The sequence below is a fragment of the Cryptomeria japonica genome, chromosome 8 (genome assembly GCF_030272615.1).
Source record: "Cryptomeria japonica chromosome 8, Sugi_1.0, whole genome shotgun sequence".
NCBI classification, from domain to species: Eukaryota; Viridiplantae; Streptophyta; class Pinopsida; order Cupressales; family Cupressaceae; genus Cryptomeria; species Cryptomeria japonica.
Genome location: NC_081412.1, coordinates 433592453 through 433617669, shown reverse-complemented (window position 1 = coordinate 433617669; position 25217 = coordinate 433592453). Strand labels below are relative to the sequence as shown.

Below are 25217 nucleotides of genomic sequence, written 5' to 3'. Positions count from 1 at the left end.
GGTGGTATTAGTTTGTTATAAGATACACCCAAGGAGATGAATATGTTGTATCTTTTCAAATTGACAAAGAGAGAAGAATTGTATATTGTATTTTCTTTGAGAATCTCGTAATGAGAAATTTCTCTTGATTCATTGTGTCTTTCACCTTGGCATTAACTAATTGATCTACTTCCAATGGAATAAACTCAATCAATATAAACATTATAATTGCAAAGCTTTTGAACATGAAGCAAGTAATTTTAGGTTTCAAAAATTCAATGAAACTTGCTAGAACACAAAATGTAATTGATTCAGTAAATTACTTCTATAAAATTCAGGTTTGCAAGTTCATATATAGAATCCCCTAACAAGGAAATTGTGTATATGATAATGCAACACATTCCTACAATTATAGGATACAATTCTCTTCAGCAAGGGATGAGTTGCAAAAAAGTTTAAAGGCCATCAGGATCTCAGATGAAGCTGTGTACAAGCCTTCCATAAATCCAACCAGTATAGGCTAGATCATAGCTTCTGCCTCTGCTCTCCAATATATGAAATCCAATGTATATGACAGACTAAAAGCCAGCATGGATAGGATGTGAAATTTCAATAACAATGTACTTACATAACATAAACAACTTCTCCACTACTATCGATATCCAGTTCAGAGTCATTTTCTAGGTCCATGTCATCAAAATCAAGATCATCTCCAAGATATTGCCTTAGCCCAAAACCTTGTGCAGGAATTTTCGCTTCAGCAATAATCCTCATAATCTCGTCAGTGCTTTGTGAAGATTGGTTCGTGTAATCATATTGATTACTCATTCCAGCATCCAACAAGTCTGCAGGTAGATTCTTCAAAAACCACTCATGATTCTTGATTTCAGTCATTGTTATTCGCTGTTTGGAGAACCACATATGAATAGATTAAAAAAATAAGTCTGAAAGAAGCTAAAATGTAAAACTTGAAAACAAAATAGTTTGAATAATGTTTTCAAAAAGGACATGCCATCTTTGAGTGAATCTATCCAAAAGGTTCATTAAATTTGCTGACCATGGTGGGATTTGCAACAAATATTCTAGAAAGCAGGTGCCGGCATTCAGATGATATTTGCACAAAGTCAGGGATGGAGTATTGGACTCTCATTATACGCTGCAGATCGACGTGTTACAAGATATTATAATACATCAAGAACCTTTCAGATTATTTTGAAGAAAACATCTATATTAATAATCTCTAAAAGAAAGTAAATTATTAATTTTTATATTTCTCCTCAATCAGACTTCATTACCCCAATAGTCTTTCGAAAATCCTTTGGTTCTACAGGATCCTCAAATGGGTAGGAACCTACTAACATGACATAGAGGGTCACACCACAAGACCAAACATCTGCAATCTGCAAAATTGAAAGTCCAAAGCAACAATCACATGAAGCAAAAGAAAACTTGCAAGAATTTCATTTAATTAAAAAAAAAATTAATTGTATAATATCAACTCAAGCAATTTCTCACAAATCAATCTGCCAAAATGAAAACTGGGAGTTAGTAGAGGCTCCCCATACCTTGCCATCATATTCTTTCTTGGCAAAAACTTCTGGAGCTATATATGCAGGTGTGCCAACAGTTGATTTGGGCTGAGAATGAAGTAGAGAAGACTGAAAGACAATTGTAGCATTAGAAGCCATCTTTGATCTTCGAAAACAACAATGAAGGGTTCCATACATTTCTACCAACATATGCATTTCACAATTGGAAGGCACAAGAAAAGCACCTTGGAATAGCCAAAATCACATATCTTGAGCCGAGGGGCAGGACTTCCATCCAAAAGGATATTTTCTAACTTCAAGTCACGATGACAAACTTCCTGCGCATTTTCCAAGTTGAATTCTATGAGCCTAAAGTTCTACTCTCTACATAACAAAAGTGAGAACATTTATGCACTTCAAAGTACAAATAAAGGAAAAGAGTTGCATTAAAAAGTACTAGTGAACTTGGCAATTTTTTTCCCACAAAAACCAATATATTATAAATAAAAAGTCAAGTACAACCCCAACACTTTCCCACAAAAACCAATATATTATAAATAAAAAGTCAAGTACAACCCCAACACTTTCCCACAAATCAAATGAGGACAAATATCAATAACTAGGATCACATATCAGAAAGCAATATTTCCGAAAAGGAATAATCACCAACCAGCAGGGGCCCAAAGTGACCTACCATACTTACAGTCCCAAAAGATGTGCTAGATATCCTCTTTCCTGGCATACTGAACATAGGCAATTAGTAAGATCAATCTGTCTAGCCTAAGCTTGCTATCCAGTCACCCCAACAAAACCTTTCACTAAAAGTGATGTAAGTTTGAACATACACACAAAAGGGGAATGAATTGCTGCTAACTCTCCTTAAAGTCAATTATCAAATATTTGGTGTTCTTCACAATACTAGGATGGGGCTTACTGTAATCACATAGACCATAAGATTCAAAGGAGCAGATAAATCAACTTTTTAGCTATTCTTTTCTCTGGATCAGATCAGTAACCTGAAGAGTTGACTTACTAATGTCATCTAGACTCATCAAATTGATTATCTCTAGGTAAGCTGGCCTATACTTTGTAGAGGAAGGAATTGTTGTAGAGACCTCTTCATGACAAAGAATCACCCCAAACAAAGTCCCATAAATATTTCACTAGTAAATAAAACTTTCTACAAAATATTTTCCATCAATCCTTGGAAGACAATGAAGAGAACCACAGAACTTTTAACACACAAGAAGCTTCTATCACAAAGGTCCCAAAACTGTCTAAACAATAGTTAGTTCCATCTCAGATGAGTAGAGTCTAGCAGCTAGAGATCCCACATACTCTTCAGGGCAATGGAAAATTAATAAGTAAAAATCAAAAGCATTACAGATAATGTCTATTAATGCAAAAAGCATTTCATAGTTCATACTGAATATATTAATGGCTACATGGATTTTGTACAAAAGATTTTCTGAGCAGTATTCCCATGGATAGCACCCTAACATTAAATTCTAAAGCCAAAACTAGCGCCTAGGTCTTGACATCCACAAGGCAAAATGATCCCCTTTCTCTGTGCTGAGAACAAATCTTCCCTGAAACAAGAGAGAATACTCCTTTTCTACATGGTTTACTCTAAAGGTAAATATGTAGGATCCTTCCTAACTTTGCCACTCTCTTGTGAAAAAGAAATGAGAGAAAATAATGTCAAGATTAACTAGAATGTAAGCCTTTATCCTTCACTCTTCCTTGCCTTGCCATCCTTTTGTCCCAGTATAAGAAATCAAAATTTATTGCAACCACAAACTTCCAAACTATCCAACCTAGCCAAATGATTTGTACACTAGGTTCTCAACAACCATTTAGTCATTGTTCATTCCTCTAAGGTTATGCAAGAGATGTTACATAAATACAAATCTTTACTCCTTTCTTGTCCACTAAGAAGCTTAATCCTTTCCTGTCTTTAACTAGTCAAAGAAAGTAAGAACCAGAAGGCATTCTTAGCTTGTAACTAGAGTGACCGCCTTTAGAATTCTACTTGAAAAGCTAGAGCAATTGAAAAAGCTATGGACAATGATAAAGCCTGTCCTATACGGTGACAACCCTAGACTTGCCTTCTTGTTTATGTGACAATATAACTTGTCACTTGTGGCCACTGCTTTGTACTTCTAAATAAAATCAATAATAAGCAAAGCATGCTTGCAAATTGTACCAACTATAGGTTTCCCTGTTTAAAATAGGCAAATCCGAATGAATGCTTCTTCCTTGTAACTGTTATAAAGTCACATTTCAACTACATACATTGGAAATTTGACATACGAACACTTTGTCTTGGCAAGAACAAGTATGCACAATAAACTCCTAAATTCAATATTGCAGTGAGCAAGCTTGAGTAGTCTTGTCAAGAGTAGTTTCATGGGTCCTTAATTTATGGATCTTCCTCTAACTTACTAACTCCCCTTGCCTCCATTTAGCTCCCATCCATGCCCTCTTACGCTTCCATGGAACCTTAGGTCCTTGAAATTCTCAAATTTGACTAGGTATACCGTATAAATGTTAAGGGGTGCGCTAAAAATATCCTCTTCATCATAACACTTAGGTTTAAAACCACTTGCAAAGATATTGAAGTCAGATTTATGAAATGAACTTCTGAAGTTTAAAATTTTAAGTGTAGTCCTGAGTATTTCTTTTATAATTATGGTTAATATTCCTGAAGTCAGCCTTTAGGAGACCTGATTTAAGATTGTGCACCCCTATAAATATATATATATATTTGCCACAAACTTCCAAATTATCCAACCTAGGCAAATGACTTGTACACTAGCGTCCCAACCACCATTTAGTCATCGTGCAATCCTAAGTTTATGCAAGAAATGTTATGTAAATAAAAATCCTTACTCCTTTCTTGTCTACCAAGAGGCTTAATCCTGAAAGTAAGAAACAGAAGGCATTCTTAGCATGTAACGAGAGTGACTGTCTTTAGAATTCTACTTGAAAAGCTAGAGCAATTGAAAGAGCTATGGACAATGATAAAGCCTGACCTATATGGTGAGAACCCTAGAGTTGCCTTCTTGTTTATAGTGACAATATAACTTTTCATTTGTGGCCACTCCTTTGCCTTTGTACTTCTACTTCTAAATAAAATCAATAATAAGCAAAGCATGCTTGTAAATTGTACCAACTATAGGTTTCTCTATTTAAAACAGACAAATCCAACTGAATGCTTCTTCCTCGTAACTGTTATAAAGTCACATTCGAACTATATACATTGGAAATTTAGCATATTAACACTGTCTTGGCAAGAACAAGTATGCACAATAATCTCCTAAATTGAATATTGCAGTGAGCTAGCTTGAGTTGTCTTGTCAAGAGTAGTTTCATGGGTCCTTAATTTAAGGATCTTCCTCCAACTTACTAACTCCCATTGCCTCCATTTAGCTTCCATTCATGCTCTCTTATGCTTCCATGGAACCTTAGGTTCTTCAAATTCTCAAATTTGACTAGGTATAAATGTTAAGGGGTACTCTAGATATACCCTCTTCATCATAACTCTTAGATTTAAAACCACTTGCAAAGATAATGAAGCCATATTTATAAAATGAACTTCTAAAGTTTAAAATTTTAAGTTTATTCCTGAATAGTTCTTTAATAATTGTGGTTAATATTCCTGATGTCAGCCTTTAGGAGACCCGATTTAAGATTTTGCACCATATACATACATACATACATGCATACATAGATATATATATATATATGTATGTATGTATGTATGTATGTATGTATGTAGCAAGCCCACCAACCAACCTTTACCATTAATCTAGAGCCAGTTATAGAGGATAGGGCGCTGTTTGAACAGATTCATCCTACAATCCACTTGATCCATTCGCTCCTGAATCATGACCAGTTTTCCAAGTCTCAAACATATTACCAGCATTCTAGCTTATTCTAGCAGGCTTATTAATTCACTGATTAATTAACAGGCCAATGCCATTAACAGAAGTAAAACCAGAAGAACGAGCTTCTGTTCAAAGTTCGACAAAAAAAAAGATTAGTTTCTTTTCCTTATATTTATATATATTCCTGAATATTTCTTTTATAATTATGGTTAAGATTCCTGATGTCAGCCTTTAGAAGAGCCGATTTATGATTTTGCACCCATATATATATAATGAGTCTAATCTATTTATATAAAAACAATTCATTGCCTATCCTACGTTGCACTTAAAAGTGGGTGAATTCCACTCAGGATGTCCTAAAGGTATAAATGAATTTCACCAAAAAGAAACGAGTTGCAAGAAAAGGCCTTTGAGATTCAATAATAGGAGATCATTCAACGAATTACACCAGCTATTTGGAGTCCCACATTGTGATCTACTTGAATTTCATTTATTCTTCTTGAAATCACCTACAACCATCTCACCACAAATCCTCAAGCCAAGGGAGAAATTAAGGGATCAACAAATCAACCCTAGGAGCATCATTTTTGCTGTCTTCTTCCATTTTGTAGGATTGATTATTTATCATTTATAGTACAATTAAATCAAATGTTCATTGCACATTTACTCTACTTATTGTCTTGCATATACATTACTACTTTGCATATTATCGTTACTTTATTTCCCTACCTTGCTGCCTTGCATATTTTCCTTTGACTGTACAAAGACTGTCCTTTTAGCTTTTCTTATTTAGAAGTTAGTTTAGTGAAAACTACATCTCATGCAAACACCAACATCCACTATGCTAAGAGGAGATCAATAATAATAAAGTCCCCTACATGAATTCTCTCCTGAGTAAATATTGATGAATGAAGAAAGCAAATGCCAAGAGCATGGCTATACTGTACACAGATGGAACCTACAATCTATATATTGATCTTACCAAGAATTTCATAGCTAACCAATGGGCCTGTTGACGTGTATTTTGTACACTATCAAACACAAAATAAAATACCTAAAGGTACCTTATCCTCTCTTGAGTAAAGCCTCTGATTGCTGAAGATATCGCGGAAAAGGATCAATCAGGATGACTCCAAGGTTCTTCGTTGTAGGATCTCTACGTGCGGATAAGCTCTCTGTGGTATGATGTGATTTGCTGGAATCACAAGGGGACTTACACTTGATGACTGAACTTCTGATCTGCTTTGAATATTGCTGGAACACAAGCTCTTACTAGCTTTGATTTGAAAAAAGGAAAAAAGACGAAGGTGAGGAAAGGATCTAATTCTAATACTCAGAATGTAGGAGCAATGAATGATCTTTGATGAAATTCTAACTAAGTCTTGTTTTGACATCGCAGGACCATCTCCACAAGGCTAGTGCGATCTTCGAAGGAAAGCTTTATGATGTTCAAATCATCACTGCAGGCATAGACACCATCAAGCTGATGCATATCAATGAAGAAGCGACAATTGAAGTTAAGCTTAAGCTGAATGATTCCAGTTGACTACACAAGGCAAGTCTGCAAATCAACAAACTGCTAGTAGTATGGATATGCGAATTTCACCATCAATCAAGCATATTTCTTCCACTCATCTAATAACATGAAATCAAATATGAGAAGTATAAAGACCATGCAAATTGTCAAATCGACCCATAAATTTCACCATTTCTTCAATGAAGTTTTACAAGTCTCTTACAACAACATCTTGGCAACAATCTTTGCCTTCTCTCTCTACTCTACTCTAATTGCTATTCTATCAACTAGCTAACTACTCTCTATTCACTAACTCCTTTCTAACTGCTTCCAACTCCTATTCTATTCTATTATCTTTACAAATGAAATGCCAGGGCTTATATAGTGCCCTCAATACAATTCGATGGCTTAGATCGATTTGAGATCAATGGCCAAGATTCAACAATAAAAACCCTAATTAGGGTTTGTTACAACCATTACATAACATTTAATGCTTGACCAATGATAAAATTGTATTGCTTGGACACGTCCTCTCTGGAAAATTCCACCAATGAATAGCCAGGGTAGGTACATCGGAGTTTGTGCCACCTTCCATGAGTTAGGTACATTGAATCTGGACATGCTGAGGTGGACCACACTGACTGGATGAGCGATGACTAGGATGCCACCTCGTCCGACACTTGTAACTTGGTAGATATTCAACTTGATGTTGTTGAGAAGCTAGCTTTAATTAATTCATTTGGAAGTATCTGCTTCTTCAACGAACCCTTTGCTCTGACTTCTTTCTTTGATGTGCAGGACGACTGATGTACCTCGCCTTGGAATGCTGGATTGGAGAAGTCGCCCCTGATGACGTTAGTCCAAAGAAGGCCGTCCTTGCCGATGCTAGACTGGATGAGGTCACCCTTGTCCTTGCTTGATCGTCCTTGATCTGGCTTGATTTTCCAACTCCAGGATCTCCATTTGATGCCTACACAAAATATTAAAGTTAGTCTTTTGAGCATCAAACCTTAAAGCATGAAATTTAAGACCTTTCAAAGGTAAAACTTAAGATATTAATTTGAAAAAAAGCCATGATGAATCAAGAATTACACATTTTCAAATTAATAATGAATGGAATTTGGATCTTCAAGACTTAGATTTTACAAAATTGCAATGGGATCACAATAAGTCTTGAATAAGAACTAAAAAAATGATTCTTCATACCTCCTCTTCGATTGTTTAACTTACAAAACCTTGGCAAAAGAAGGAAGAGGACCGGATTTTGATGGACAAGCTTAGATTATAGTCCTCCCTTGGATAAAATGCGCCTCCTTTAGCTTGAAAAAGAACTCCACCTTCCTCTTCAAAAATCTGGAAATTTGCCTTCAAATGTCTTCAAAAAATCTGGAAATTATCCTCCAAACTAACAAGAAATTCGCCTCCCCAATAGCCTTCAATATGAATTTCGCCCTCCTTAGTCTCCACACTTAGTAGAAATTCGCTCCACTCCAGCTAGATTTCGCACTTCTTCCTTGCTTCTCCAATTCGCATTTTAAAACAATGAATGAATGATTTGCATTTGTCCACAACACTCCCCTCTTATAGAGCGCTCACCTTCATCAACCATGAGGCCGACTTAGCAAATAAAAGGTGAAATAATAAATAAAACCTCAAAAGGAGTAGGCCGACCTAGCAAATAATGCCTTGTGCGCTCAACTTTTAATTTTTTATTTCACAAAAATTAATTTTAAATGCCTTTATAATAGAAATTCGATTTTTTGAGGCCCAAAATTAATTTATTAAATGCCAATTTAATTAATTTTTTCAAATATTCCAAAGTTAGCAAATTTTGTTGAATTTCAAGGAATGTCAACATTCAATTAATGCAAAAAATGAAGGATATCATCAATTTTGCCCTGGACCCTTGGTGAAGGCCAGGAGCGATTTTTCAATCTAGACCTTGCATATCTCCTTTTTTCATCCAAAACTTCATCTAGGCATTTAAATGGTACTTTTAACTGGAGCTTCGAGTTTAATTTTATTTGATCTCTAGAAGGGAAGTGCCTTAGGACATTTTCGCCCTGGTCCCTTGGTGAGGGACAGGAGCGATTTTCCACTTGAGCCTAGGATTGTCAATTTTTTGGAGGCAATTCCTTGTTCACCATTTTTTAAAAGACATTTCTCATCTTGTACAACCTTGCCTTGGCGTGATCTTGGAAGGAGATGATTGATTTTGTGAAAATCGCCTTGGTCCTTGAGTGAAGGACAGGAGCGCCTTTTAGTCCATTGCACAATCTCTTGATCACATCAACTTCCAATTACCCTCAAGGCATAAAACATGATTCCCCACTCCATTTTGAGTCCTGGAAACAAGAAATAGCTTTTCAAAATGTTAGGCAATTAGGCATTTTTGAAGATTTCGCTCAGGTCCCTTGGTGAGGGACAGGAGCGCCCTAGCCAATTTTCATCAAATTTTGTGGTCCTTGCAAATTCATTCTTCTTTGAAGCACTTTAAATATCATTCCAATCTCATGCCTTGGTCTGGATTCGTCCAATTTGGGAAGGAGAGGTAGTCTTTTAGGTTTTTCGCCCTGGTCCCTTGGTGAGGGACAGGAGCGATTTTGCAATCATAAGCTCACTTGTGCTTTGCTGGCCTTCGAAATTATCTTCATTGTACCAATCACGCCCCCTTTTATTCATATCAAACATGAAACTTGCCTTAACTTTGCAAGAAATTCGCCTTGTTAGAAAATCACTCTGGTTCCTTGGTGAGGGACATGAGCACCCTTTGAAAATCGCTCTGGTTCCTTGAGGAGGGACAGGAGCGCCTATTGTCACTTAGGTTGATTTTCTTCATTGTGGCCCACTCAAGTTATATTCAACGGACAGAACACACTTCCCTTGGCCTCTTCGAATCATAAAATCGTCTTGATCCTGCAAGAACAGTGCAAATTTGAAATTCAAGCTCCGGTCCTTCAGTGAGGGACAGGAGCGAATTTTGTCTTCTAGGCCAAAATGCTTCACTTTTCACCATGAAATGTCTTGGTTAAGGATGATATCATCTTGTTACACGCCATGAATAAGAGTTAAAGTCCAAGAAAGGTCTAAAAATGTGTAGATAAAGAAAATCGCTCCGGTCCCTTGGCGAGGGACAGGAGCGCTTTTACCTTTCTAGACAAAAACTCCATCATTTCATCGTCTTTAATCAAGTCTGGATGCTCTATCATGCTCATTTTGTCCTTCACCATGCCTTTGATGTTTCAATTTGACCAAACAAGGCCAGGAATGACTCAAATAAGCCCTTTCGCCCTGGACCCTTGGTGAGGGACAGGAGCGCTTCGCCTTGGACCCTTGGAGAGGGACAGGAGCGATTTTCGCTCTGGATCCTCAGTGAAGGACAGGAGCGCCTTTTGACTTTTTGAACTCTCTATCAGGATAATTTTTATGGAATATAACATTCTTCTTTCTTATACTTTAAGTTATATTCCATATATACTTTCAGGATGTTTGAGAGTGGTTTCAGACCTCCAGGAGTTATATTGCAAAATCTAATTTTTTGAGGTTTTTCAGTTTCCAGACTTAGTCAAATTTCAGGATCAGGACTTTTAGACTTAGCCAAAATTTCAGGATCAAGACATCACTTAAGCCGGACTTGCTATCCTATTGATCTCCCCCACAGCACTCAAAATGCAAAGGCTAACTAACAAAACCCTAAAAGACCAAAAAAACAAACCCTAAAAAGCAAAAAAAAGCAAGGGTCCCCATTTGCAATGGGGCGATGTGTGAAAACGTCACAACAGGGCCTTACCACAAACATTTCCTCTAGTGCCTTTAGAAAGACCAATGGATCAGTCTATGCAATCCCACACAAAATCAATAAAATTCTTAAGCCAATGTAAAAATAAACCAGCCACAACGAGCTTTCTATTGCACCCCTTACATTCCAATACATAACAATGTTCATTATTTAATAATTTTAAAAGGTGTTGAGAGACAAAAAGAACGGAACGGATCTCATTCAAATGAGCTCCCATTTGAGGCTTAAGGTGTCCAAAGACTTATCAAACTAATTCAGAAGTATATCTAAAAAACATAATCGTGCTTATCCTTGCCCTAAATTGAATTTATCCTTAACCCTTCCCTCTTCCTCTGACTGAGTAGAGTCAAAATCTTTCCCTGCCATTAACCTATTGTATATACCTCAATGATGGTTTCACGTCATTGGGACTCTTTGAAACCTTCTCCTCATGATTCCTTTTTATCTTTTGTTTAACTAGCTTCTCCCTGTCAATGCCAACCTGCATCAATGTTTTTTCTTGTCTCTCGTGTTTCTCATCCGAATTAACCTCCTATTCCTCTCTGCTAGCCTTACAATCAATTTGATCCTGAATTCCTACGTACTTTACAATTAGAACAAACAAATCTCGAATATAATATAAATTTATTAGAAACAATGCAAAATTCCAAAACAATATATTTGCAGACTACTTTAGAAACTCTGTTTGCTCTACATCATTTCTTCTGTTGTAATGCAGCAATATCAAATAGGAGTAAGAATATAATACATACCATAGAATGGAAATAGCTAACACCTGAAATAAGTTGTTGAAAGAAAAAACGTGCCTGCAAAATATAGACAACAAGAGGATTATGAATTTGAAAAAATTAATTATCTCTACAAATTTTTCAGCCAAATATGAAAAAGGTAAATTTACTTCATCCTCGCCAAAACGGACTGCATTGCATATGCGCTTAAAGAGCTCACCCCCTGCAGCATATTCCATAACAATTGCTAGATGGGTTGGAGTCAAGACGACCTGCACCAGACAAGCTGAGGGATCTTACAGAAGTTTTAAAGAACAAAATGTGGATAATTATATATATCATTGATGTGATAAAACAAAAATGCAAGAAAAATGAAATGCATGTAAGCTTCTCAGTTATATGTTGATGGGGCATAGAAAGAAAATTCCCTTCCAAATTGTTGACCAGATTATTCAGAAGATTCAATACCAAAATCCCCTTTCATAATTGTAGTCTTTCCTTCAATGTCAACTACCCAAAACTTTTTCCCTTTGTCCCCCCGTCCCCGAAGCCCGTCCCCCCGTTTCCCTGTCCCCAACGGCCGTGGAACGATGAGAATAACTCACTCCTCTTGGGTGGCTGATCAGGATTGGAATTGGTTTGAATCCACAAAAGTAGTGAGATACTTGGGCGTCTCTTTTGCTCTTAACCCTTCTTTCAAAGACATGGCAACAAGCATTTGAAAGACTCAATAAGAGGTCTTAAGTGGCAAGGTCACTTGTTGTCTCTTGCTGGAAGGTTCCAAGCTCATTACAAAGTACTTTTATGGTTTATTCTATGCCTCTTGAGGATTGTTTCCTAATTCCAGTATTTTTCAGCTGCATGAGATGATCAGAGACTTTTTATGGTCTGACAACATGTGGATGGTAAAAAGATGCATGATATGAATTGAGGATTTTGTACCATAATAGCATTACACCAAAAACTTGTGATTTATCCCAAGTATTCACAAGCTACTACATTTGCAATGTTGTTTCCCAAGTTTTTCAAAAAGTGTTTCTGAATGGTTCTACATTTTATATATATATCCTTATTTTGACTCATTTTTCCACTTCAAGGCAGAAAAATCAAAGCATGGAACAAGTGGAAATTTTTAGCTAATGATGAAGGCTAGCCATTTCAAAAAATATTTTTTTACTATGGATTGATTAGTTTTAGAGTTAAAGTTTTTTAAATAAATAAAGGTTTTTCTTTTAATTTATACCCTTATGTGGATTTACATAAAAAAACATGAGGCTGCCCCTAAAGCTGTGCTCCATGACAATAATATTTACTATTTGAGGACCAGCCTTCTGTTTTCTACATAAAGCTCTTAGTAAAATAGCTTTTTCAAAAACCATTCTCTTCTTTTATCATTGGAGTTTTTTTAATGTTGTATTTATTTCTAATTTATATGCACTATGATTGACATAAAATAACAAAATCATTTTTTTCTATTTTAAAACATTTTATATATTTTTTAATTTCCCAAGATTTTTTCTATTTTGAACACAGATAATTGAATTCCATTTACACTTCTTCCCCTCAGGGTCAAACTATGTACTATTTCTAAAAGCTTTGGAGGGATGTCTTTCAAGGACTTAAAGTTTCAATAGGTGGTTTCTGCAGTAAAGTGGATTTTATGGTCCTCAAGTGAAGAGCATTAGGAGGAATTGGTACAGAATAACATTTTAAGAGCTTGTTCCAATGGAAAATCAGATTAGAAGGGCTTGCACCCTGTGGATCTCTTTTTTGGACCCTTTAGTGTTGCTCCATCAGGTCAGTCATCTTTGAATCTATATGGAAAGCTTGGGACACAGTAAGCCCCTTGTAGTCGGTAGTCTTTAGGTCCATATGGCAGAATCTCCAGCACAAGAACAAACCTCTTGCTCGTGTTACTTGGTACTCTGCTAGATGCTGGTTTAGCAAAAAGATCCAATCCTTCTTTGATGTCATCATTAATGGTTAGCTCATCCCTTGGTTTGACTTCTTGCAAGTTTACAAGATACTTCCCTCCTGAAGAAGAAACTGTCCAATGCTTGTTCACTCTCTGAGAAAGTATTCTGCTGGATTCTCTTTGGATTGTGACTCACAAGTCTACGATAAGTTTAGATGGAGTAAAGGATCTCCCTTACCTGAAATCTCTGCTATGAAAAATAAATGAGAAATTGGCCACCACTATACAGTTGATAAAAAGATCGAGAATGCGGTCTGATAAATTCCTGTTGTTTGGGCTTCTTGTTTAGAACCAAAGAAAACTTGGTAAAGGTGTCTCCATCTGCAACAAAACTAGCTGTTGCAGAGGTGCTGATCAGATCTGGGTTTGCAGTTGATCCCTTCTTTCTTTGTAGAAAGCATGAATCAATCATACATGTGCTTTTTGATTGTCTATTCACCAGATCTAGAGGAAGATAATTCATTTGACTTGGTCCTTGTATGCTCACAAAGAAATACTGTGGTTTGATGTTCTCTTAGGGAAAATTTGTTAGTTGTTACTCAGCAAATAGGAAACATTATACTTTTATGAGGATCTTATAGCTTGTTTATTCAAGCAAGTTCTAGTTTTTTTTTGGAAAGCAAGGAGTCATCATGTTTTTAAGGGGGAGGCTAGGTCAATTTTCCAAGGATTTATCAGGTTCCAGATTAGAATCTGAGCAACTCCAACCCTTAGGTATTGGATGGAAGCGATTGTTAGGACTTGTGAGATAAGGGCAGGGCCTTTTACCGATAAGGCAAGGTGACAAAAAGAAAGGGTTTCTTATTGTTGAAGAGAAATATGAGACTGGCAATGGTAATGTTGGCCTCAGACCTATTTCAAGTAAACCTCTAGATGATGGCTCTCAAGAGCATGGCAGATTCAGATGTCATTTACAACAGCTTCATTGAAACCACTAGCAGCATGGAGACGACAAGACAAAGACTGGAACAGTTGGTGGTGCATACTATTTGTTAAAACCCGAGAAAAGCGGGGGTTCAGGGGCGGGAGCCCCCAAGAAAAAAAAATTTGGGTATTTTTTTTATGAAAACCGACATTGTAATAAAACCCTTAAAAAGGCCGACTTTGTTTTTGCCCTAAAAATGCATGTTATAAGTGGCTAGGATGCTTAAGGCATTGTAAGGTTGATGTACTGTTTTTGCTGGATAATAAGAAAGATTGGACGACTGTGTATGGTGGACGTAACCTATTCTGAGTGAACCACGTTAAATCTCTGTGTTATCTGTGTCCTGTTTTATTTCTTTATCTTTTGTATTTAAATCTGCATATAATTGTTAGTTCATATTTGCTTCGGATCTGCTCGAAACCCTAACAATTGGTATCAGAGCGAGGTATTCTGTAAATTGGCAGGACTCTCAGATTTGAATGGGAGCAAAAGAGGATTCCAAATTCAAGGTTGAAAAGTTTAACGGCTAGAATTATCAGTTATGGAAAATGCAGATGGAGGATTACCTGTATCAAAAGGATTTGTGGTGGCCATTGGAAGGAAAGGCAAAGAAAGCGACCACAATGTCAGATGAAGAGTAGGACATTTTAGATAGAAAGGCACTGGGATCCATTCGATTGTGCCTTGCGCCGTCTGTAGCATTCAATATAACAGAAGCAAAAACGACTGTAGATTTGATGGCAACATTGGCTAAGTTGTATGAGAAACCTTCGCCTTCGAATAAGGTATTTCTTATGAAGCGTTTGTTTAATTTGAAAATGAGTGAGAGAGGATCTGTAACGGAGCACTTAAATGAATTTAATACAATTACCAATCAATTGTCTTCGGTAAAAATTACCTTTGCAGAAGAGGTTAGAGCTCTCTTGATTTTATGTTCTTTGCCAGAAAGTTGGAATAGCTTGGTTATGGCTGTAAGTAACTCTGTCTCTAGTAAAAATACTTTGGTATTTGATGATATTGTTGGTGTTATCCTAAGCGAGGAAATGCGAAGGAAAAGCACAGGTGAGACTCCAACATCATCAAGTAGTGTTTTGAATGTGGAGAACAGAGGAAGATCAAAGGAAAAAGGAAAAAGGAAAAGGCCCTTGGAATGAGAAGTCACGAGGGAAGTCAAAGAAAGGACGCTCTCAATCTAGAGGAAAGAAAGATTGCTGGTACTGCGGAAAGCCTGGTCATCTAAAGAAAGACTGTTGGTCTCGGAAAAACAAAGAAGGAGACAAAAATGAAAATGACAGTAAGGAAGCTAATATTGCAAGTAATACTTTACAAGATGCTTTAATCTTATGTTTGGATAATGTTAATGATTCCTAGGTAATAGATTCTGGGGCTTCATTTCATGCTACACCCCATAGAAAATATTTTCTAGATTATGTTCAAGGTGATTTTGGACAGGTATATTTGGGTGATGATGAGCCCTGTCAAATTGTTGGAAAAGGAAAGATAAAGATCAAGTTGCAGAATGGAAATGACTGGTTTCTGCAGGAGGTAAGACATGTTCCTAACTTAAGAAGAAATTTAATTTCTGCAGGGCAACTAGATAGTGAAGGTTGCATAGTTACCTTCTCAGACAGTATCTGGAAGGTCAGTAAAGGATCATTAGTAGTAGCTAAAGATGCAAAGGTAGGCACATTATATCTGTGTACTGGTAACACTTAGTTACTGCAGGGACAGCAACAATAGATGTTGCTAGAATAGATTCAATAATGTGGCACCATAGGCTTGGGCACATGAGTGAGAATGGGATAAAAATCCTTCACTCCAAAAATCTATTGCTAGGACTAAAGAAGATTGATTTAGAGTTCTGTGAAAACTGTGTTTATAGCAAACAGAAAAGAGTCAGATTTCTCAAGGTTGGGAAAGAGAAGAAGAGTGAGAAGTTAGAGCTTGTGCATTCAGATGTATGGGGACCGGCTCAGGTATCATCTCTTGGTGGCTCTTGTTATTATGTTATTTTTATTGATGACTCAACCAAAAAAACATGGGTATATTTCCTAAAACAAAAATCAGATGTTTTTAAAACTTTTAAGAAATGGAAAGCTTTGGTTGAGAATGAGACAGGAAAAAGGTTGAAGTGTCTCAGATCAGATAATGGAGGTGAGTATTGCAGCAAAACATTTGAAGATTACTGCTCCTTAAATGGGATAAGAAAGCAGACGACAGTTCCAGGAACTCCACAGGAAAATGGTGTGTCAGAGAGAATGAATAGGACTATCATGGAATGCGCGAGGAGCATGAGATTGCATGTTGGATTGCCCTTACATTTTTGGGCAGATGCTGTACATACTGCTGTCTATTTGATAAATAGAGGACCTTCAACCCCTTTGGATGGTGGTATTCTCGAGGAGGCATGGACTGATAAAAAGGTAAATTATTATTTTCTGAAAACTTTTGGTTGTGAAGCTTTTGTCCATGTTGATAAAGAAAACATAACCAAGCTTGATGCTAAATCTTAGAAATGTACCTTCATTGGATATGGGATAGATGAATATGGCTATCGGTTATGGGATTTTGAAAATAAGAAAATAACTAGAAGTAAAGATGTTATATTCAATGAGAAGGTTATGTATAAAAAACAGATGCATAAACAGGACAAGCAAGAATATGTGGTGTTGGATGAGATTCCTGAAAATGAAATGCCACAGGTACCTGATGCTTAGCAACAACAGAATGTCCCACAAACTCCTGCAAGTGTTAGACGTTCTACGAGGTCAAGTAAACCCCCTGAAAGATTTTCTCCTTCTTTGTATTCTATATTATTAACTGATTCTAGTGAACCAGAAGAATATGAAGAAGCAATGCAGGTGGATGCCAAACAACAGTGGGAGCTAGGCATGAAAGAGAAGATTGACTCCTTGATGAAAAATAAGATTTGGGACTTAGTCCCTCTACCTACAGAAAAAAGAGCCTTGCCTAACAAATGGGTTTATCGGCTGAAGAAGGAGGAAGGAGGTCAGAAAAGATATAAGGCCAGACTTGTGGTAAAAGGTTTTGCACAGAAAAAGGGTATAGATTATGATGAAATATTTTCTCCAATTGTAAAAATGACTTCAATTAGAATTGTACTTAGTCTTGTGGCTGCAGATGATTTACATCTTGAACAATTAAATGTGAAAACAACTTTTCTCCGTGGAGATTTGGAGGAGGAAATTTACATGTTGCAACCACAAGGATATGAGGTCAAAGGTAAGGAGAACTTGGTGTGCAGGATGAAGAAAAATTTGTATGGCCTAAAGCAAGCACCTCGACAATGGTATTTAAAATTTGATAGTTTCATGGCTGAACACAGTTATCATAGATGTCATTTTGATCATTGTGTATATTTTAAGAGATTGGATAATGGCAGTTATATTATCTTGTCGCTTTATGTTGATGACATGCTTGTTGCTGGTTCTAACATGGAACACATAAATGATCTTAAACAGAAATTAGCTAAGTCATTTGCTATGAAGGATTTGGGTGCAGCTAAGCAAATTCTGGGTATGAGGATTACACGGGACAGAAAAAATAAAACCTTGAATTTGTCCCAAAGTGAATATATAAAGAAGGTGTTGAAAAGATTTAACATGCAAGATGCAAAAGCAGTTAGCACACCTTTGGCTAGTCATTTCAAATTGACTAAAGAGATGTGCCCAAAGGCATAGGAAGAAGTAAAGAAAATGTCTAACATCCCGTATTCATCAGCTGGTAGCAGTCTGATGTATGCAATGGTATGCACAAGGCCAGATATTGCACATGCAGTGTGAGTTGTGAGCAGGTTTATGAGTAATCCGGGTATGGAACATTGGAATGCTGTGAAATGGATCCTTCGGTATTTGAAAGGAACCACTACGAAGACATTATGTTTCAAAGGATCTAATGCTGCTCTGAGTGGATTTGTTGACTCTGATCTGGCAGGTGATATTGATTCACGGAGGAGCACTACAAGGTATGTTTTTACTATACGGGGAACTGCAGTCAGTTGGATTTCTAAGCTACAAAAGGTTGTTGCACTTTCAACCACTGAAGCTGAGTATGTTGCTGCTACAGAAGCCAGCAAGGAGATGATTTGGTTACAATGTTTTCTGGAGGAATTGGGTCAAACACAGAAGGATCGCCCATTGTATACTGATAGCCAGAGTGCCATTCATCTTGCGAAGAACTCTGCTTTTCATTCAAGGACAAAGCACATTCAGCTCAAGTACCACTTCATCCGGACTGTTTTGGAGGAGGGTCAGTTACGGCTTGAGAAGATTCACACAAGTGAGAATCCTGCCGATATGTTCACAAAGGCAGTTCCACAGGAGAAGCTGATTTCTTCATCAGTTTCTATTGGTCTTCTTGATTGATAATTGTGGAATTTATACCAGTCGAGTCCTAGTGTTTTATCTAGCGGATGTTGCATGTACAGTGGTGTCATGTAGTATCAGTCTTCAAGTAGGAGATTGTTCGGTGTGGAGCCTGATCAGTCTCCAAGTGGGAGATTGTTGAAATGTGGCAACTGATCAGCAAAGTACTGTACACTCAGCACGTATCCTTGCTGGGGTCCAGGGCTAGGCAGGGGTTTGGGGGAGGCAACCCCCGAGAAAAGCGGGCCCCCGAGAAAAAAAATTTGGGGTATTTTTTTGATGAAAACCAACATTGTAATAAAACCCTAAAAAAGGCCGACTTTGTTTTTGCCCTAAAAATGCATGTTATAAGTGGCTGGGATGCTTAAGGCATTGTAAGGTTGATGTACTATTTTTGCTGGATAATAAGAAAGATTGGACGACTGTGTATGGTGGACGTAACCCATTCTGGGTGAACCACGTTAAATCTCTGTGTTATCTGTGTCCTGTTTTATTTTTTTATCTTTTGTATTTAAATCTGCATATAATTGTTAGTTCATATTTGCTTCGGATCTGCTTGAAACCCTAACACTATTTACTCAGATGAGAATATTAAGTGGCATCCAAGTTAGTGTCCTAAGACTCCGTGAGGGCCTATATCCCTCATCCTACTTCAGGCTATGGAGGGGGCCATCCAAGGGCAGATAATGCTATAATTGAGTGTAGAGTGAAGGATATGATCACTGAAGTCACTAGCATTCATGAAAAGCTTGAGGAACCTCTGAAAAATATGACACCTACTCCAGTTGACTGAGGGAAACAAGGTAAATCTACACAAGGACTGGTGTTCGACATTCTGCTGAAAATACAGATGCTACAAGGAGGACCAAGCCCCCTGGGTGATCTTTATTTATGTTGCTTTTCCTTATACTTCTTGTTGGACATTTTAATGGATCCTTAAAAATGCTACTTTCTAAGGGTTTACTGTCAAACTTAGATCTCTTTGTTTTTCAGCTAGCTATTGATATGTGGTTCCCTTGTATGGACCTTTACACTTTGGTTTGAGCTAACTGTCCTATGATGGGTTATAACTTATAACTGGTATGTAACATCTACTTTGATATGTGTTGGTGAACTTTTTACCCTAATATTTTTTTTTAGAATGTACAACGACTTCAAATTCTTATGCTTAATATAAATAATATTTTGTTGATCAACTTTTACTTTCTGCCATGGTATCTTGGTCTGTTTTGACAAATCAAAATGTGTGACAATACTGATAACATAAACTTGTTGGTATAGGTTGTAGTTTTGGGGATGACTGCCAGTGTTCTTTGGTCAGTTTGGTATGTCAAATATGGAGATGGAAGTTTACGCAAGGCTGTAACCTTTAACATTCTCCCTTTTGCAGGTAGGGGCCTGACAAATAAAAGCTCCTGCTCTAGATATTAAAAAACAACTGCTTCAAAGCCTACACTCAAAATTTTCTATAGAAGTTAAACTTTGAAGAATCCCAATTCCATACGTATGTAGTTGAGATCATGATTCTCCCATCCATGGATCATACCAAACCCCAAAATCAATCCATTGTACAGAAATCGGAAAACAAACCCTACAAAACATTGCAAATCTCTGCATTTTAAACCTAGTTTTAGAAAGAATTACAATTCCAAATTGACTTATTTTCAGCGTCCAATTTCCTACATTTAAGAAGAACCAAGTTGAACAAAACTCACATTAAAAAATCAAGCCACGAAAACATTTCTTATTATATAACAATCCCTTAAACCGCGGAAATCACAAAACCAAACTCTTGAGAAACTTGACTCTGTATGTTAAGACGAATTGTCCCACGTACCAATTGAATTATTCAAAAGCTACTATGCCTTACCTTGAAACAAGAACCAAGTTGCGCACAAGACACAATAAAATTTTAAAAATTCGCTAGACAAAACTGGATATATTTCAGCTCAGTTGCACCTAATAGAGGCACAAACAGAACTCGAGAATGCATACCTCTTTGAAGCGAATAATATTGGGATGGCATAACGAACGGTGGTTTATGATCTCTCTCTGCACATTTTCATCTATCTACAAAACCCAACCATAACAACAAATTAAATTCAGGTGTAAGAACAGGACAATCGAATGAAAGCCTTAGAGGGAGAAAGGGAGAAAAAAGAAATTAAACCTTCTCGCCTCTCTCAATGTACTTGACAGCAACGAGCTCCTGGGTGAGTTTGTCGCGCATCAACCGTGCAACACCACAATTGCCATACCCAATATCTCTAACAAGCTCGTACCGATCACTGTCGTGCATAATGGGCATTTCCATGGCTATTGATGAGGATGCTCCTTCACCAAATTCCCCTCTATCCATGATTTAATTTATCGATTAAATGATTACCCAAGTTAATATGTTTTGCATTCCTCTTCTACAAATAGTCTCCGCCTGCAACCCAAGTTTGAGAAAACTAAACAAAATCCAACATTTTTTTCTTAAACCTTGTTAAACTTGTAAACAAAAACCCCTCTGTGTGATGTTTATTATTTTTACAGTTTTGACTTGTGTTCAGTCAAGTAAGTTATGTTGAAATAGCCGTGTAATTGCAGTAGGAATCGAAGGAATTGAATAGGTAGCAGGGTCCATCGCTATTTGAAGAAGAAACGCCAAAGAAGATATTATTAAAGGAAAAAATAGGATATGAACAGAGCAACGAATCTGCTGTGGGACATTAAAAGAACAGCAGTTGGAGAAAGAAATAAATTCAGTCAGCACAACAACTCACCCACTACCTCCCTGGGGTAACGTGAAAAAAATAATTTACTTTGCGAACGCAAGAGCACGAGACACAAGCCAAGTAGATTTCATTTGATAAAGTCAATCCACAAGAAAACAGGCTCTAATTAAAACTCTCAGCCTATTCAATTTCAATTTGTGTTTATTGACCTGTCATCAAGTTTTATATCTCGATAATTTTATATATACTAGTACTATATCTATAGATTTTCTTTTTTAAAATTACTTATTTTTAGTATATTTCTTATGAAAATAAAATGATTTGCTTTTCCATGTCAAATCTAAAATGAATTTTTTTTCTCTATTTTTTATTGACTAGCAATCCCACTTGGTGTGCAATAAGTACGTGGAATAGGTGTGAAAGATCAATTATGTAAAATTTTAGTCTATTTTTTGTATCCATTTGTACAATTAATGAGGTCAATTGGTCATTTCACAAATGTTGTTGTTTGTACAAAAAAGGTCAGAATGGAGAAGTGATAGCTTCAAATCAACTATGCATTCACTTACAAGGATCCAAACACAACTAAAACAAAACCTTTTGTGAGGTAGGAAAATAGGTAAAGCATCAAAGCCTAAGTTATGCAACCACAAAACATAACAAGCTAAGACATTGATCCTATCACATCCAATAAAGATATGAAGACAAAGCACTTAAAGCAAATATGCAAACCATAACAAAGAGCTTCCTCCATGATTTTCCATTGTTTCTCTTTCTCCTCCAAATGTGTTGTGGTTTTCACCTACAAGTGCAAAGTGTGGTTGGAAGCAAAGTTGCAAAGTGAAAGTGAGAGCATGAGGGTACTTGAATTGTGGTTGAGATTGATTGAAAAGAAAAGTCAATTTATAGACAAATTATCTCCAAAATTGATGAGCATTTGAAAAGGGTAACAAGTTGGAAATTTAGCATGATTATGACAAATTGGATGACCAATTTCATGACAAGTTGCTATGTGAAAATATGACAAATTGAGAGAAATTTGTGCTCATCAATTATGACATGATTGAGAGGGAAAATAGCCACTTGATTTATGACAAGTTAGCCACAAAAACAGCTCATTGATTGAATGACAAATTGGAGAGAAAATAGATTCATTGATTATGAGATGATTGAGCACAAAAAGGGGAGAAATTAGTGGGAAAAGTTAGGAGGAATAAAAATTAGAGGAAATTGAAATATGAAAATTAGAAAATTAGGTGGAAAATGGGGAAATTAATTAATAAGTATTCATTCATTAATTAATTCACAAAGAGGACATAATTATCCAATTAAACAAATTATTTAATTACAACAAGAGGACCTAGGATAAATAAAATAATTTATTTAACCTAGAGGGAAATGTCTAATAGGATTAAATGATTAAATCATAAAACCCTAGGAGATAGATTAGAAATGAAAGGATAAGAATTAGGCCATGACAAAATCAAAGCCAAGAAAGATAAAGATGACAAGAAATCGACATTGATTAAATGATGAAGATCAACGACAAAATGATAAGGATTGGCAAAAGGACCAAATTGATTGATGACAAAAGACAAAGGATCAATGACTAATCGATCCAAAATTGACAAAGATATGATGATTGATTGAGACCGATGACAAATCGATCAAAGATTGATTAAAGGTCGGTTTGATGAAGGTTGAATGACACAAAAGACCAATGATGAAATCTGTCACAAATAGACAAGATTGACCGATAATAGACAAAAAAAGAATCCAAAATGATGATTGAAAAAGGATGATAATTGATCAAAGATTGATTGAAGATGACAAAAATCAAGGACAAAATCCTAATATGACACCAATAAGGGTTGACGATGTCTAATTAACATGGCAAGATGATTGACAATGATAAAGATTGAGGACAAAACCCTAATTTGACGCCAATTAGGATTGACAATGTCCAATTGATATGACAAATTGATTATGACCAAAGATTGCAATTTGAAAATGATATTGACAAGACCTAATTGAGAAATTGGAAAAACACAATTGAAGAGGACAAAAGCGCAGAAGAATGACAAGATGCCGACAAATGATAAAGATCAAGTGTGTGACATAGAAGAAATGTTAATAAGATGCTAAAACCCTAAAATAAGATGACACGGACATGTTAAAGTACGAAGCCCCAAGCGTTGACCATTTTTAGATGCCTACACCTCTAAATCAAGAAGATAACCAAGATCCATTACCAATAGACTCATGGTATGTCTGCAATAGGGAGATAGCGAGAGAGAGGTGAGAGAAAGGGATAGAAAGAGGGAGATATAGAGGGGGGACAAGAGGGTGGTAAGGGGGAAGCGAGATAGAGGGGTAAGGAGATAGAGATAGAGAGGAAGATAGAGATGGAGGAGGAGGAGAGGGATATGGAGAGGGGAGGGAAATATATTGATGAAAGATACATATATAGAGAGATAGAAAGATAGAGGTAGAGGTAGAAAGTGATATATAGAGGGGTAGAGAGATGGAGAGATAATGAGATAGAGATAGAGGTAGAATTGAATAAAGATGGAGATATAGACATAGATTAAAAGAGATATAGATATAGATGTCAAGAGAGAGAGAGAGAGAATTAGAGATGAAGATAGAGTGAGAGAAAAAGAGGGAAACAAATAGATAGAGAAATATAAAGAGGTAGGGGAGAGATACAGATCGACATATATAGGGAGATAGAGAAGAAGAGATAGAGAGATATATAGGAAGAGGGAGAGGGAGATAAATATATAGATGGTGAGATAAAGTGAGAGAGAGATAGAGATAGGAGGAGATATAAAGGGTAGGGTGAGAGAGTAATATAGAGACAGAGAAACGAAGAGAATTAGAGATAGAGATAGAGATAGAGATAGAGATAGAGATGGAGATGGAGAGAGAAAGAGGCAAAGATGGAGAGAGAGAGAGAGAGAGAGAGAGAGAGAGAGAGAGAGAGAGAGATGGGAAGAGAAAGAGAAAGACATGTAAAAATACATAGATAGATAGCAAAATAGGGAGCGATGGGGGGAGGGAGGAAGACAGATGGAGAGGGATGGATAAAAAGGGAGAGAGGAAGGGGGAGAGGGAGAGAGATAGAGGAAGGTGAGAGAGAAGAGGGGGGATAAAAGAAGAGAGATAGGTAGAGAAGGAGAGGGAGAGATATGGATAGAGGGTTATAGAGAGAGATATAGATAGATAGGGAGATAGATAGAGAGATAGGGATATAGAAATGTTAAAAGATGTGGAGAGAGAGAGAGAGGAGTGACTAAGAGGGAGGGAGAGGGACATAGAGAGATAGAGAGGGATAATGGGAAATATAGAAGGAAGCCGATTTTCCTTATTTAATTACATAAAAAGTTTTTTTTATTAGGTGAATATGTTTTTCCATCCTTAAATCAATTATTTTGGTTCAGCAATGTTTGGTTTTCTCAATTGATTGTAGGTATCAATATGATTGATTAAGTCTAAGAGGCATATATCAAACCACTAATAGTCCAACAATAAGCATGGCTGAAGATTTTGCAAGAAAAAATACCAGTCTTATGTTTTCTTGTGTCTATCAATAGACAAAAAATATTGTTTATTATTTTAAAGAAAAAGATTCAAAATCTTATAATTTTGTGTCTATCACTAAGAAATAATAAAATGATAAAATTAATAAAAACATCAACAACATAATACAATTGATGAATAAAACAAATAAACAAGCCTTCTAAAATTGATGCAACCAATTCCATATCT

The 25217-nt window shown here is 36.5% G+C and overlaps 1 protein-coding gene across 1 annotated transcript; it reads right to left on the bottom strand.

The window, feature by feature from the left end:
• Positions 1 to 268: 268 nt before the first annotated feature.
• LOC131067860 (serine/threonine-protein kinase SRK2A) lies at positions 269 to 21595 on the bottom strand. The gene is made up of 9 exons (XM_058003035.2): positions 20897 to 21595; positions 20722 to 20796; positions 11612 to 11713; positions 11466 to 11519; positions 1754 to 1846; positions 1545 to 1637; positions 1275 to 1379; positions 1037 to 1135; positions 269 to 882 (listed from the first exon to the last, which is right to left on the bottom strand). Exons 1-9 carry the CDS (start codon positions 21083 to 21085, stop codon positions 604 to 606), a joined length of 1089 nt encoding a protein of 362 aa, XP_057859018.1. The 5' UTR covers positions 21086 to 21595; the 3' UTR covers positions 269 to 603.
• Between the last annotated feature and the right edge of the window lie 3622 nt (positions 21596 to 25217).